This window comes from Tupaia chinensis, unplaced genomic scaffold (genome assembly GCF_000334495.1).
Source record: "Tupaia chinensis unplaced genomic scaffold, TupChi_1.0 Scaffold000671_2, whole genome shotgun sequence".
Taxonomy (NCBI): domain Eukaryota; kingdom Metazoa; phylum Chordata; class Mammalia; order Scandentia; family Tupaiidae; genus Tupaia; species Tupaia belangeri.
In genome coordinates, this window is record NW_006160194.1 from 1,533,729 (window position 1) to 1,549,292 (window position 15,564).

At 46.2% G+C, this 15,564-nt stretch overlaps 1 protein-coding gene, 1 non-coding gene and 1 pseudogene across 4 annotated transcripts in view; 2 read left to right on the forward strand and 1 right to left on the reverse strand.

Annotated features, from left to right (window-relative positions):
- Nucleotides 1–15,564, forward strand: part of TDRD9 (tudor domain containing 9) — a 147,804-nt gene that overhangs the window by 84,065 nt on the left and 48,175 nt on the right. For all 3 annotated transcript variants that reach the window (XM_006160071.1, XM_006160073.1, XM_006160072.1), the window contains exon 13: nucleotides 4,831–4,935. In XM_006160071.1, coding sequence (XP_006160133.1) covers nucleotides 4,831–4,935 — 105 coding nt within the window. The remainder of the gene's footprint in view (nucleotides 1–4,830; nucleotides 4,936–15,564) is intronic.
- Nucleotides 7,706–15,340, forward strand: LOC102497615 (cytochrome c oxidase subunit 7A-related protein, mitochondrial-like; annotated as a pseudogene).
- On the reverse strand, nucleotides 15,166–15,267 carry LOC114009964 (U6 spliceosomal RNA). Its single transcript, XR_003551363.1, has one exon. It is a non-coding gene; the product is annotated as a U6 spliceosomal RNA (small nuclear RNA).

The window sequence follows — 15,564 nt, forward strand, 5'->3', positions numbered from 1 at the left end:
CCAAAACATGGGCCCACCCCCAGCCATACCCACACAGACAGACACGCGCACACACACACACACACACACACACACAGAGCATGTGGGCATATCCAGCCATACCCACACAGACAGACGTGTGGACTCACAGCCACACCCACGCACATACACATGTGGACACATCCAGCCATACCCACACAGACAGACGTGTAGGCTCACAGCCACACACACGCACCCACTTACACAGCACGTGGGCACATCCAGCCATACCCACACAGACAGACAGACAGACAGACAGACACACACACACACACACACACAGCACGTGGGCACATACAGCCGTACTCACACAGACAGACATGTGGGCTCACAGACGCACACACACACACAGCATGTGGGCATATCCAGCCATACCCACACAGACAGACAGACAGACAGACAGACACACACACACACACACACACAGCACGTGGGCACATACAGCCGTACTCACACAGACAGACATGTGGGCTCACAGACGCACACACACACACAGCATGTGGGCATATCCAGCCATACCCACACAGACAGACAGACAGACAGACAGACACACACACACACACACACACAGCACGTGGGCACATACAGCCGTACTCACACAGACAGACATGTGGGCTCACAGACGCACACACACACACAGCATGTGGGCATATCCAGCCATACCCACACAGACAGACAGACAGACAGACAGACACACACACACACACACACACAGCACGTGGGCACATACAGCCGTACTCACACAGACAGACATGTGGGCTCACAGACGCACACACACACACAGCATGTGGGCATATCCAGCCATACCCACACAGACAGACAGACAGACAGACAGACACACACACACACACACACACAGCACGTGGGCACATACAGCCGTACTCACACAGACAGACATGTGGGCTCACAGACGCACACACACACACAGCATGTGGGCATATCCAGCCATACCCACACAGACAGACAGACAGACAGACAGACACACACACACACACACACACAGCACGTGGGCACATACAGCCGTACTCACACAGACAGACATGTGGGCTCACAGACGCACACACACACACAGCATGTGGGCATATCCAGCCATACCCACACAGACAGACAGACAGACAGACAGACACACACACACACACACACACAGCACGTGGGCACATACAGCCGTACTCACACAGACAGACATGTGGGCTCACAGACGCACACACACACACAGCATGTGGGCATATCCAGCCATACCCACACAGACAGACAGACAGACAGACAGACACACACACACACACACACACAGCACGTGGGCACATACAGCCGTACTCACACAGACAGACATGTGGGCTCACAGACGCACACACACACACAGCATGTGGGCATATCCAGCCATACCCACACAGACAGACAGACAGACAGACAGACACACACACACACACACACACAGCACGTGGGCACATACAGCCGTACTCACACAGACAGACATGTGGGCTCACAGACGCACACACACACACAGCATGTGGGCATATCCAGCCATACCCACACAGACAGACAGACAGACAGACAGACACACACACACACACACACACAGCACGTGGGCACATACAGCCGTACTCACACAGACAGACATGTGGGCTCACAGACGCACACACACACACAGCATGTGGGCATATCCAGCCATACCCACACAGACAGACAGACAGACAGACAGACACACACACACACACACACACAGCACGTGGGCACATACAGCCGTACTCACACAGACAGACATGTGGGCTCACAGACGCACACACACACACAGCATGTGGGCATATCCAGCCATACCCACACAGACAGACAGACAGACAGACAGACACACACACACACACACACACAGCACGTGGGCACATACAGCCGTACTCACACAGACAGACATGTGGGCTCACAGACGCACACACACACACAGCATGTGGGCATATCCAGCCATACCCACACAGACAGACAGACAGACAGACAGACACACACACACACACACACACAGCACGTGGGCACATACAGCCGTACTCACACAGACAGACATGTGGGCTCACAGACGCACACACACACACAGCATGTGGGCATATCCAGCCATACCCACACAGACAGACAGACAGACAGACAGACACACACACACACACACACACAGCACGTGGGCACATACAGCCGTACTCACACAGACAGACATGTGGGCTCACAGACGCACACACACACACAGCATGTGGGCATATCCAGCCATACCCACACAGACAGACAGACAGACAGACAGACACACACACACACACACACACAGCACGTGGGCACATACAGCCGTACTCACACAGACAGACATGTGGGCTCACAGACGCACACACACACACAGCATGTGGGCATATCCAGCCATACCCACACAGACAGACAGACAGACAGACAGACACACACACACACACACACACAGCACGTGGGCACATACAGCCGTACTCACACAGACAGACATGTGGGCTCACAGACGCACACACACACACAGCATGTGGGCATATCCAGCCATACCCACACAGACAGACAGACAGACAGACAGACACACACACACACACACACACAGCACGTGGGCACATACAGCCGTACTCACACAGACAGACATGTGGGCTCACAGACGCACACACACACACAGCATGTGGGCATATCCAGCCATACCCACACAGACAGACAGACAGACAGACAGACACACACACACACACACACACAGCACGTGGGCACATACAGCCGTACTCACACAGACAGACATGTGGGCTCACAGACGCACACACACACACAGCATGTGGGCATATCCAGCCATACCCACACAGACAGACAGACAGACAGACAGACACACACACACACACACACACAGCACGTGGGCACATACAGCCGTACTCACACAGACAGACATGTGGGCTCACAGACGCACACACACACACAGCATGTGGGCATATCCAGCCATACCCACACAGACAGACAGACAGACAGACAGACACACACACACACACACACACAGCACGTGGGCACATACAGCCGTACTCACACAGACAGACATGTGGGCTCACAGACGCACACACACACACAGCATGTGGGCATATCCAGCCATACCCACACAGACAGACAGACAGACAGACAGACACACACACACACACACACACAGCACGTGGGCACATACAGCCGTACTCACACAGACAGACATGTGGGCTCACAGACGCACACACACACACAGCATGTGGGCATATCCAGCCATACCCACACAGACAGACAGACAGACAGACAGACACACACACACACACACACACAGCACGTGGGCACATACAGCCGTACTCACACAGACAGACATGTGGGCTCACAGACGCACACACACACACAGCATGTGGGCATATCCAGCCATACCCACACAGACAGACAGACAGACAGACAGACACACACACACACACACACACACAGCACGTGGGCACATACAGTAGACAGACATGTGGGCTCACAGTCACACACACACATACACACACACACAGCATGTGGGCACATACAGCCATACCCACATAGACAGACATGTGGGCTCACAGTCACACACACACATACACACACACACAGCATGTGGGCACATACAGCCATACCCACATAGACAGACATGTGGGCTCACAGTCACACACACACATACACACACACACAGCATGTGGGCACATACAGCCATACCCACATAGACAGACATGTGGGCTCACAGTCACACACACACATACACACACACACAGCATGTGGGCACATACAGCCATACCCACATAGACAGACATGTGGGCTCACAGTCACACACACACATACACACACACACAGCATGTGGGCACATACAGCCATACCCACATAGACAGACATGTGGGCTCACAGTCACACACACACATACACACACACACAGCATGTGGGCACATACAGCCATACCCACATAGACAGACATGTGGGCTCACAGTCACACACACACATACACACACACACAGCATGTGGGCACATACAGCCATACCCACATAGACAGACATGTGGGCTCACAGTCACACACACACATACATACACACAGCATGTGGGCACATCCAGCCATACCCACACAGACAGACATGTGTACTCACAGACACACACACACATACACACACACACAGCATGTGGGCACATACAGCCATACCCACATAGACAGACATGTGGGCTCACAGTCACACACACACATACACACACACACAGCATGTGGGCACATACAGCCATACCCACATACACAGACATGTGGGCTCGCAGCCACACCCACGCACACATACACACACAACATGTGGGCACATACAGCCATACCCACAGACACAGACATGGGCTCGTAGCCACACCCAGAGATGCACACACAGACATACCCAGACACGCACAGACAGACACACACGTGCCCACACAGACGTGCGCACAGAGATGCGTTCATACAAGAGCAGACCCAGGACCTGAACCATGTTGGTGCCATTTATTAGCCATACTTCTGTAGGCTGTTGTGAGGCTCCTCTAGGTGAGGCTACTCTGTGGGTGCACCCCAGTAGGCCCTTCTGAGGGCTCACCAGGTCCTAGAGGTTATGCATTCTCTGCACCCAAAGGCCTCAGTCCTCATCAAGGAGGAAATTGACCACAGCATCCCTGCCCAGGGCAGCTGGAATGGATGACAGTTTCCAGATGTTTCTGGTTGTGCATGGGTGCTAACAATATGAAGTACTGTTTGCCACATGCGTTACATGTATTGCATAGCAGTGTCTTGTTAGCATGACGACTCATTTCTTTTTTTATGAATGACAGTTATAGATTTTTGTTTGACCAGAACACTGGTTTGTGATGAAGATACGAATTACCAAAGTCTGCGGCTTAGTTGGGCCTCTAAAACCAGCTGTAACCAGAGAAAAGGTGAGACGTTTGCGTTCGTGCATAGGAATGACTGGCTGCAGACACTTAGCACTCTCAGGAGTCTTTAAAAATTCTTCTGGGGCCAGCAGGTGGTGTGGGGTTAAGGCAGACGGATCCCACATGGCTGGCTGTGCGGTTAGAGTCTTGGATTCATTGGCCTGCAAATCTCACTGGGTACAAATGCGTACCGTCCAAGATCCTACAAGGAAAATGGAGGGGACGGGGGTTACAAGGGGCCGATTGAACAGCCGTTGAAGTTTGGCTGTAAAGGGTTCTCACTTTGGCAAACCTCATGTTGGGTTATGTATTGTTAGAAGGTGAAGTGGAAAGGGATGCTAAACTGCAATTATTTCACTGCCTTTAACCTCTATCCTTGAAAGTCCCCTAAAACGCTATCCTTAGAAAAAGTAGCTAGAAATAGGCATTACGTTGAGCTCCATAGAGACAGCACCAGGGCAAGTGAGAGCCGGACGGGCACTGGGCGACCCTGTGGCTCGCAGAGGAAAGATAACTAAACATGGGCAAAGAAGACTCCAAGAAGCCAAGAGGCAGGATGTCATGATATGCATTCTTTGTGCAAACTTGCCGGGAGGAGCACAAGAAGAAGCACCCAGAGGCTCCAGTCAACGTCTCAGAGTTTTCTAAGATGTGCTCAGAGAAGTGGAAGACCATGTCTGCTAAAGAGAGAGGAAAGTTTGAAAATGTGGCAAAGGCGGACCAGGCCCATTGTGAATGGGAAACAAGAAGTTCGAGGGGCCCAATGCACCCAAGAGGCCTCCTTCGGCCCTTTTCTTGTTCTGTTCTGGATATCGCCCCAAAATCAAAGGAGAACACCCTGGCCTATCCGCTGGTGATGTTGCAAAGAAACTGGGAGAGATGTGGAATAGCACTGCTGCAGATGATAAACAGCCTATGAAAAGAAAGCTGCTAAACAGAAAGAAAAATATGGAAAGGACATCACTGCATCCTGAGCTAAAGGAAAGGCTGATGCAGCAAAAAGGGAATTGTCAAGGCGGAAAAGAGATGGGACCAGCAGTTAGCGTAATGGCTATGTCTCTGGACTCCCATGTAGTCCACTGCAGTTCGAGTCCCGGACCTGGTGGCTTGAACTCATGCCGGGTGCATGTGCATGCGTGCACAAAATTCTGAGAGGAGAAAGGAGGAGAAAGGATTGTGGCGTGACTATCCCCCTGGGGGGTGATTTCTTGCTTTCTGTCTCTCTGTCTCACTTTCTGTGTCTCTCTGTCTTTCTGACGAGTGCATGTGCCCTATAGCAAAAACCTCTCCAATAATTAAGTAAATAAAATTTTAAAAAAGAGCAAGAAAAAGGAAGAGGAGGAGGGAGGGGAAGATAAAGATGAAGACGATGATGATGAATAAGTTGGTTCTAGCAGTTTTTTTTTTCCTTGTGTATAAAGCGTTTATCCCCCCTGTACACAACTCACTCCTTTTAAAGAAGAGAATGGAAATGTAAGGCCGTGTAAGGTTTGTTTGTCAACTGTACAGTGTCCTTTTTGTAAATGTGTCTTTAGATAGCTCTGTCCTGGTGGTATTTTCAATAGCCACTAACCTTGCCTGGGACAGTACGGGGGTTGTAAATTGGCATGGAAATTTAAAGCAGGTTCTTGTTGGTGCACAGCACAAATTAGTTATATATGGGGATGGTAATTTTTTTCATCCTCACTTGTCTCTGATGCAGCTTGTACAAAATAATTGTTCTGTTAACTGAATACCACTCTGCAATTGGAAAAAAAAAAAAAATTGCAGCTGTTTTGTTGACATTCTGAATGCTTCTAAGTAAATACAATTTTTTTTATTAAAAAAAGAAAAATTAGTTAGAAATAAATACGAACCGAATGTTAGGAGAGATCATCCAATCCAGTCTTGGAATTATAGGAGTTTTACCCTTTGTTTTCTATTTCATATGTTCATATTTTCTGTAATTAGAAAAATGTTTACTATGAGAAAATGTAACTGTAAGAAGTTTCAAAAACATGTAATACAGAGAACCCTTCTGTCCCTCCTTCCTGCTCTTCAGTGGGACGTGCTATGGAGGTGTCGTGTAGAGTTTCCAGCCAGATTGGTAAGGTGCAGCCTGGGGGACTGTAACCCTTGTTCAAGTTCACAGTTTTAAATGCACACGCGTGTGTGTATTTGTAGTTTGACCCGTGTATAAATTTGTGTAACAACTCCCATAAACAGAACACATAACTGTGGCACCATAGCGAAGGAACTTACTGCCTAGTGCTGCCCCTTTGTAGTCTTACCTGTCCGCTGCCACTCTCCTGCCAACCACTGTTCTGCCTACCTCTGTGGCTGTGCTGTTCCCAGGGTGTTGGAAGAATGCCTTTCTTCACTCACTGCATTGTCCTTGGATCCATCTACCTTACTACACACATCAGCAGTTCATTCCTTTTTGTTACTGGGTAGTATTCCTTTGTTCATGCATCCATCTACTGAAGGGCATTTGAGTTTTGACTGTTCTTTTTTTTTTTTTGAGAGATTTTCGCTTTAGGGCGTGTGCACTCGCCAGACAGAGAGACAGAGACAGAAAGTGAGAAATCACCCCCCAGGGGGATGGTCACGCCGCAATCCCTTCTCCTCCATTCTCCTCTCGGGATCTTGGGCACACACGCACACGCGCCTGGTGTGAGTTTTAAGCCACCGGGTCTGGGAAGCGAACCGCGGTCGACTACGTGGGAGTCCAGCGACATAGCCATTACGCTAACTGCTGGTTCCCGAGTTTTGACTGTTCTTGACTATTACGAATATGGCAACTGTGAGTATTGATGTTTAGGTTCTTGTGTGATCAGCTGTTTTACTGGTCTAGTAAGTGCCCAGCATGCCGTTGCTGGGTCATATGGTAATGTGTGTCTAGCTTTACAAGGAGTTGTCCCACACTCCATTTCCTCCACATCCTTGTCACCATTTTTATTTCAGCCCTCCTAACTGATATATAATGGTATCTCATTGTGATTGAAATTCGTATTTATTAGATGGCTAATAAGGTTAAATACCTTTTCCTGCGTTTATTTACTGTCTGTATCTCTTAACTGAAATGTCTGTTAATATCTTTTGCCCATTTTCTAATTGGATTGTTTATATTTTTACTGTTGAGTTTTGAGAGTTTTTTTTTTTTTAAGTTGTTGTTTTCTTTTTTGCTGTATATGTGTGCTTGCTGGAGAGACAGAGACGAAGAGGTAGAAAGTGAGAAATCATCCTCCCAGGGGGTATGGCCATGTCACAATTCCTTATTCTCTAGTCTGATCTCAGGATTTTGGGCACGTATGCACACATATCCAGCTTGGGCACGTATGCACACATACCCAGCGTGAGCTCCAAGTCACCAGGTTTGGGACTCAAACCACAGTTACCTACATAATCATTATACCATCTGCTGGTCCTGAGTTTTGAGAGTTTTTAAATATAACCTGGATGCTAATTACATATGTGGTTTGCAATATTTTCTCCCATTCTGTGGCTTAATTTTTCTTCTTCTTACCAGACTCTTTTGTAGAGAAAAGGTTTAATTTTTTTTTTTTGAGAGGTTTTTGCTATAGGGCGCGTGCGCTCACCAGAGACAGGAAGGGAGAAATCACCCCCCCACCCCCCGCCCAGGGGATGGTCACGCCGCAATCCCTACTCCTCCATTCTCCTCTCGGGATCTTGGGCACGCACGCTCCCGGCTCCCAGCGTGAGTTTAAGCCACCGGGTCTGGGACTCGAACCGCGGTCGACTACGTGGGAGTCCAGCAACATAGTCATTCTGCCAGCTGCTAGCCCCAAGGTTTTAAATTTTGATGAGGTTCAGTTTTTCTGTTTTGGTGTCATATACAAACACTCCCTGGAACCTGAATAGTCCGTTTTGTTAGGTGTGAGGTTGAAGTTGAAACTCATCTTTCTGGCTGTGAGTGACTCTCGCATCACCAAGTCTTCCTTTTATTATGTTGTGTTTGGTCGTCAGAAACATCATGACATGTCTTTCTATGCAAAAATGTGTCATCATGTCATGACTTTTCTTTAAAATTCCATTTTATTATTATCTTTAAACGTTCTATCGCTGTATATCATTTGACTTGTAAAGAGACTTTACCCAACATGAAATACACCTCAGACCAGTTCAGTTGAGAATACTATACATGTTATCATCAACAGGTAATAAACCATTTCTATGTCCCACAATTGCCCTTCTCTAGTTTTTCTCTCTGATTTCTTTCCCTGTACTCCTACCCTCTCCCACCCTCCTTTTACACTGTCTCCAGTGTCTGTAACTATTTTCACTGCTTTTATGTCCTCCAGTCTTACCATAGAGTGTGTCTACCATAGAGTGTGGACAGTCAGTATAGATTAAGTGGGGACATACAGTCTCTCCCCCCCCCTTTTTTTTTAACATCAGTTAGCCTATTTATTGTAGGCTAGTGCTATTCCAAATGTCTATGGAGCTTCTACTGGTTTTTCAGTTCCTTCAGTCTCCTGATGGCAGACTTCACTGTGACAGCCCAAGTGGTGTTGTCGGTCTAGGCACCACCGGCTACCATGTTCATGCAGGAACCAGGGCCAGATCCCCACAGCCCATCCCTTCATCTTAGTTTTGCCACAGAAGGAGCAGGTGTACTTGGCATGCTGGCTGGATTTAAATTTTTTTCACCATTTTCTGGAGGGAGGAACCATAGCAGGTTCCATATTTACCAACGATGCCAACCTTCTTTCTGCCATTAGCCATATTGTCACCATCTAGGTCCAAGCCCAGAGAGCCACTGTCTCTCTTTCATAGCCTGGCTTGCTTCACATAGCAATAAATCTTCCATATTTGACCACTTTCTATCAAATGCCAGGGTCTTTTTTTTATGGCTGAATAGTATTCCATAGGGTATATATGCCGTGCTTTTTCTTTCTTTCTTTTTTGAAGAGGATTTTGCTATAGGATGTGCGTGCTCGCCAGACAGACAGAGACAGACGGAGAGACAGAAAGTGAGAAATCACCCCCCGGGGAGATGGCCACACCACAATCCCTTCTCCTCCATTCTCCTCTCAGGATCTTGGGCATGCACGCACATGTGCCTGGTGTGAGTTTAAGCCACCAGGTCCGAGACACGAATCGCGGTCGACTACCTGGTAGTCCAGTGACATAGCCATTACGCCAACTGCTGGTCCCTATGCCATGCTTTTTCAATCCATTTACCTGTTGTGGACATTTGGGTTGGTTCCAGATCTTAGCAATTGTGAATAATGCTGCAGTAAACATTGATGTGCAAGCACTTTTCCGTCTGAGCATTCTCCTGTCCTCTGAGTAGGTGCCAGGAGTGAGATTGCTGGGCCATATGATAGTTCTATTTGTAGGTCTTTGAGGAACCTTCATATTGTTCTCCACAGTGGCTGCACCAATTTACATTTCCACCACCCGTGTAGGAGAGTTCCCTTTTCACCACAACCCTGCCAACGCTTACTGTTTTTCGTATTTGTAATCTTCGCTATTCCCACAGGGGTTAGGTGGTATCTCATTGTGGTTTTATCTGCATTTCCTTTATGCTGAGGGATGTTGAGCATTTCTTTATACGCTTTTTGGCTGTTCATATGTCTTCCTTAGAGAGTATTTTGTTCAGCTTATTTTCCCATCTTTTAATTGGGTTAATCTTTTTTTTTTTTCAGGTAAGCTGCTTGAGTTCCCTGTATATTCTGATTAGCAGTCCCTTATCTGAGGCAGTTTACAAAATATTCTCCCATTCCGAGGGTGTTGATTCACAATAATTACTGTGTCTTTTGCTGTGCAGAAATGTCTTAATCTGATGGGATTGATTCCATTTGTTTCTTTTGGGAATTATTGCCTATGCTTTCGAGGTCTTATTTAAGAAGTCTTTGCCTACCCCAATGTCTCCCAGAGGTTCCCCCGTGTCTTCCACCAGTTGTTTCTTAGTTTGAGGTCTTATTTCAGGTCTTTGATCCATTCTGAGTTGATTTTTGTTCATGGCAAAAGATGGGGATCCAGTTACATCTTTCTGCAGGTGGATACCCAGTTTTTCCATGACCATTTGCTAAAGAGGTTTTCCTTTGTCAGAAATCAGTTGGGTGTATGTTTTGGGGTTTATTTCTGGGATCTCTATTCTATTTCATTAGTCTGCCTGTCTATTTTTGTGCTAATACCATGCTGTTTTGATTATCACAGCTTTATAGTATATTTTGGGGTCAGGAGTGAGATGCCGCCCACTTCACTCTTCTTGTGCAGGATTGCTTTGGCGATACGGGGTGTTTTATGGTTCCAGACAAATTCTATGATTGTCTTTTCTAGACCTGTGAAGAATGTCTCTGGTAATTTGATTGGAATTGCATTAAATGTATAGATTAACTTGAAGAAAATTGTCGTTTTGATTATATCAATTCTTTCAATCCAGGGACATGGGATGTCCTTCCACTTTTTTGGGTCTTTTTCAATATCTTTTTAAAGATTTTCAGTTTTCCTTGTAAGGGTCTTTGACTCCTTTGATTAGGTTTATCCCTAGGTATCTTAAACATTTTTGTGGCTATGGTGAAAAGAATTCCTTTCTTCAGTTCTACCTTGGTCAGCTTGTTGTTCGTATATAGAAATGCTATATGTCATTTTACATACTATATGTTGTATGTCTGTGTAAAAACAGGCCTTAAAGTATTCTATTCAATTTGGTTTATAAAAAAGCGCCCATAAAAATTAATCTAAATATTTCTCAAGTTTATATAACTTTAGTAAATAAGCTGGCTTCAAATGTAATAATAATAATAAAATTAACAAGTAAAGGTCTTCACAATCTCCAACCAAAAAAAAAAAAAGAAATGCTATAGATTATTGGATGTTGATTTTTATATCCTGCCACTTTACTGTATTCATTTATTACTTTAAGAAATTTTTTCATGGATACCTGTGGGTCTTCTGTATATACCATCATGTCATCTGCAGAGATATTTTCAACTCTTCTTTCCCTGTTTGAATGCCTTTTGTAGTTTTCTCTTTTCTGATTGCATTGGCTAGGACTTCTAGTACTATATTGAAAAGGGGTGGAGGAAGTAGGTAGCCTTGTCTTGTACCAGTTCGTAGTGGAAAAGCTTTTGGTTTTCCCCCATTCAGTATAATGTTAGTTATAGGTTTTTCATATATGGCTTTTATTACGTTGAGAAATTATCCTTCTATACCAATTTTGCCAAGAGTCTTAGTCATGAAGAGATGTCGTATTTTGTCAAATGCCTTCTCTGCATCGATTAAAATGATCCTATGGTTTTTATCTTTCTTTCTATTAATATGGTATATTATGTTTATTGTCTTACATATGTTGAACCACCCTTGCATCCCTGGAATAAAGCTTACCTGGTTGTGATGCATAATCTTTTTTATATGTTGTTGGATATGATTTGCAAGCATCATGTTGAGAATTTTGCATCAATATTCATGTCTCTATCTGTTTTGGGAGTAAGGATTATGGAGGCTTCATAACATGAATTTGTGAGATTTCCTTTCTTTTGGATCAAGTTTAGTGGCTTCGTGTAGAAGTTGGTGGGAGCACGGGCTTCGGACGCCTGTAGTCCGCAGGGATTAAAGCCTGTGGCTTCCGCAGAAGCACCGCCTATCATATTTGCTACACCAACTAAACTGACCTCTAATTCAACTATATATGACTATACTGGGGAAAACAAAGTTCCAGAGCTATAGAAGATTTCCCAGAAATGGAGGAGTCCGACCCGGTAGGGCCCCAGGATCTGTCTGAGCCCTCTCGCTTCCGGTTTGTTTAGTACGTTGGCAAGGCCGCTATTGTGTGCCCCCCTGACCTAGGATTTTGCTCTAGAAACTGTGGCAGCCTTGCTGGGAAGCGACTCCCCTCTGACTCCCCCAATATACTACTATAAAAGAATTATATAGCTCTCTTATATATTCTGAGTATACGATAAAATTTTTTAGGAAGTCCCCTAACTGCTCCCCTTTGCTCTGATCACTTACTATTAATTACATTGCTTTTTATCTCTATGGTCACAATAGAGGGTGGGCTGAAGTTTTTTTTAGGCAGAAATAATCTTGACTTTTGGAAGGCCTTTTAAAATATATTTAAGGTAAACTTAATTCTTTCTTTACCTAAAATAGGATTAGGCCAAAATTGGCCCAGGACACTCCCGCCCTCTCTAAGTAAAATAGATAAATATATTAGGATTCTTTAAGTTTTAGATTCCTATAAAACTATATAAGTACTATTCTTTATTAAAATTTATAAGAACTAATAATTATACTTGAGATTTTTTTTTCTCAGCACCATTTTCTGCGCCGCATCTGCTTACCGGAACCGCTTTCCCGAAACTGCATTCCATGGAGACCCACCTACAATTGAGGAACTGCACTAGACCCACCCTTAATCCACCCCTGAATAGGAATTGCACTAGACCTACCTTTAATCCAACCCTGAATAGAATCTTTGTTCTTTATTGTTAAAAACTGTATGAGCTGTTAATTAAAACACTAGCCCCTCTCTATTTACTTACATGTAACACGTTTTCAATAAAAACGCACGATGATTCCTAGCAGTTGTCACTCCTCAGAGAACAATCTCTGAGGGGTGTCCGGCATAGGACGTGCATGAAAAGGCACTGAGGCCTCTGTCTTCTGTTCACCTTCGCCGCCTCCGTCGAGATAGAAATCTGATGGTGTGCCCATCCACCTGAAACGAAGCCTGCCTGACCAAATGCTTTACTGGGACCGCCATGGCAGTGACCATAGGAGGGACCACCTACTGTCTGATCCCACTCTACATGGCCTCACAGCCCTCCTCCTCCTCCTCCTCCTCCTCCTCCTCCTCTTCCTACTCCTCCTCTTCTTCCTCCTCCTCCCTCCTCTTCCTCCTCCTGCTCTTCCTCCTCCTCCTCCTCTTCTTCCTCCTCTTCTTCCTCCTCTTTCTCTTCCTCCTCCTCCTCCTATTCCTCCTCCTCCTCTTCCTCCTCCCCCTTCTCTTCCTCTTCCTCCTCCTCCTTCTCTTCCTCTTCTTCCTCCTCCTTCTCTTCCTCTTCCTCCTCCCCCTTCTCTTCCTTTTCCTCCTCTTCCTCTTCCTCCTCCTCCTTCTCTTCCTCCTTCTCCTCTTCCTCCTCCCCCTTCTCTTCCTTTTCCTCCTCTTCCTCTTCCCCCTCCTCCTCTTCCTCCTCCTCTTCCTCCTTCTCTTCCTCCACTTCCTCCTCCTCTTCCTCCTTCTCCTCTTTCTCTTCCTCTTCCTCCTCCTCTTCCTCCTCCTCCTCTTCCTCCTCCTCCTCCTCTTCCTCCTCCTCTTCTTCCTCCTCCTCCTCTTCCTCCTCCTTCTCTTCCTCTTCTTCCTCCTCCTTCTCATCCTCCTCCTCTTCCTCCTCCTCCTTCTCTTCCTCTTCCTTCTCCTCCTCCTCTTCTTCCTCCTCTTCCTCCTCCTCCTTTCTCTCTTTTCCTCCATTTTCCTCCCAGGATCTTTGGCACACATGCACACGCACCCGGCGTGAGTTTAAGCCACCGGGTCCAGGACTCCAACCGCGGTTGACTACATGACAGTCCAGCGACATAGCCATTACGCTAAGTGCTGGTCCCTCCTATTCCTTCTTTTCTGTAGTTGTCCTACTGGTGAGTTCGATAGGTCCCTGTGTTTGCATGATGGTATTTATCTTTCTTTTGTTTCGGTATGTAGTACACACTTGAGTATTTCTTGACGAGCCTGGCTAGTATCCGTGAATTCCTTCGGTTTTTGTTTGAGAACATTTTCATTCCCCCTTCCAATTCGGAGGGTAGTTCTGCTCAGTGTAATATTCTTGGCTGAAATGTTTTTCTCTCAGGAGTTTGAGCATGTCATCCCATTCCTTCCTGGACTTGAAGGTTTCTGCTGAGAGGTCTGAGATCAGTCTGACAAGGTAACCGTTATAAGTAACTTGGTGATTTTCTCTAGCCGTTTTTAGGCTTTGTCTTTGACTGTTTACATTTTGGCTGTAATGTGCCTTGGAGAGGATCTTACATTAAATCTGTTTGGTGTCCCTTGGATTTCTTGGTTCTAGATGTCTGTATTGCTCCTTAGATTTGGCACATTTTCAACTAATATTTCACCAAGTAGATTTTCTGTGACTTTACTCACCTCTTCGTCTCCTGGGATACCTACAATGCAAATATTTGATCCCTTAATGGTGTCCCAAATTTCCTGTATGTTCTTTTCGTTCTTCCCTTTTTGATGGTTTGGGCTGGTGTAAAGGTTGAATTTAAAGTTCTGAAAGTCTTCTGAAAAATATGGGACACTTCATAAATTTGTATGTCTGTCTTGTGCAGGGGCTATGCTAATCTTTTTGGATGGTTCAAAGCGAGCATGAGGATTTTTAAGAAGTTTATTTCTTCCATGAGCAAGAATGATAGACTGATGGATGTCCACTTACACACAGAGCCCTCAGTAGGGCCCTGATTCCGACTCACCCCAGCCTCAGCAAGCCCTGTACCCTGGGCACGCACATGCCTGTCCGCTCAGGGACGATTCTGGACTTGGGGCGAAAGCCTCCACTTGCGGCTCCACCTCGTACACTGTTGTATTTGCCACTGAACTGCGGTCTAGCCTCCTTGTCTGTTTTTAAAGATTACCTTGGGATTTTCTGCTTACACAATCCTGTCATTTGCAAGTATGGTGAGGGG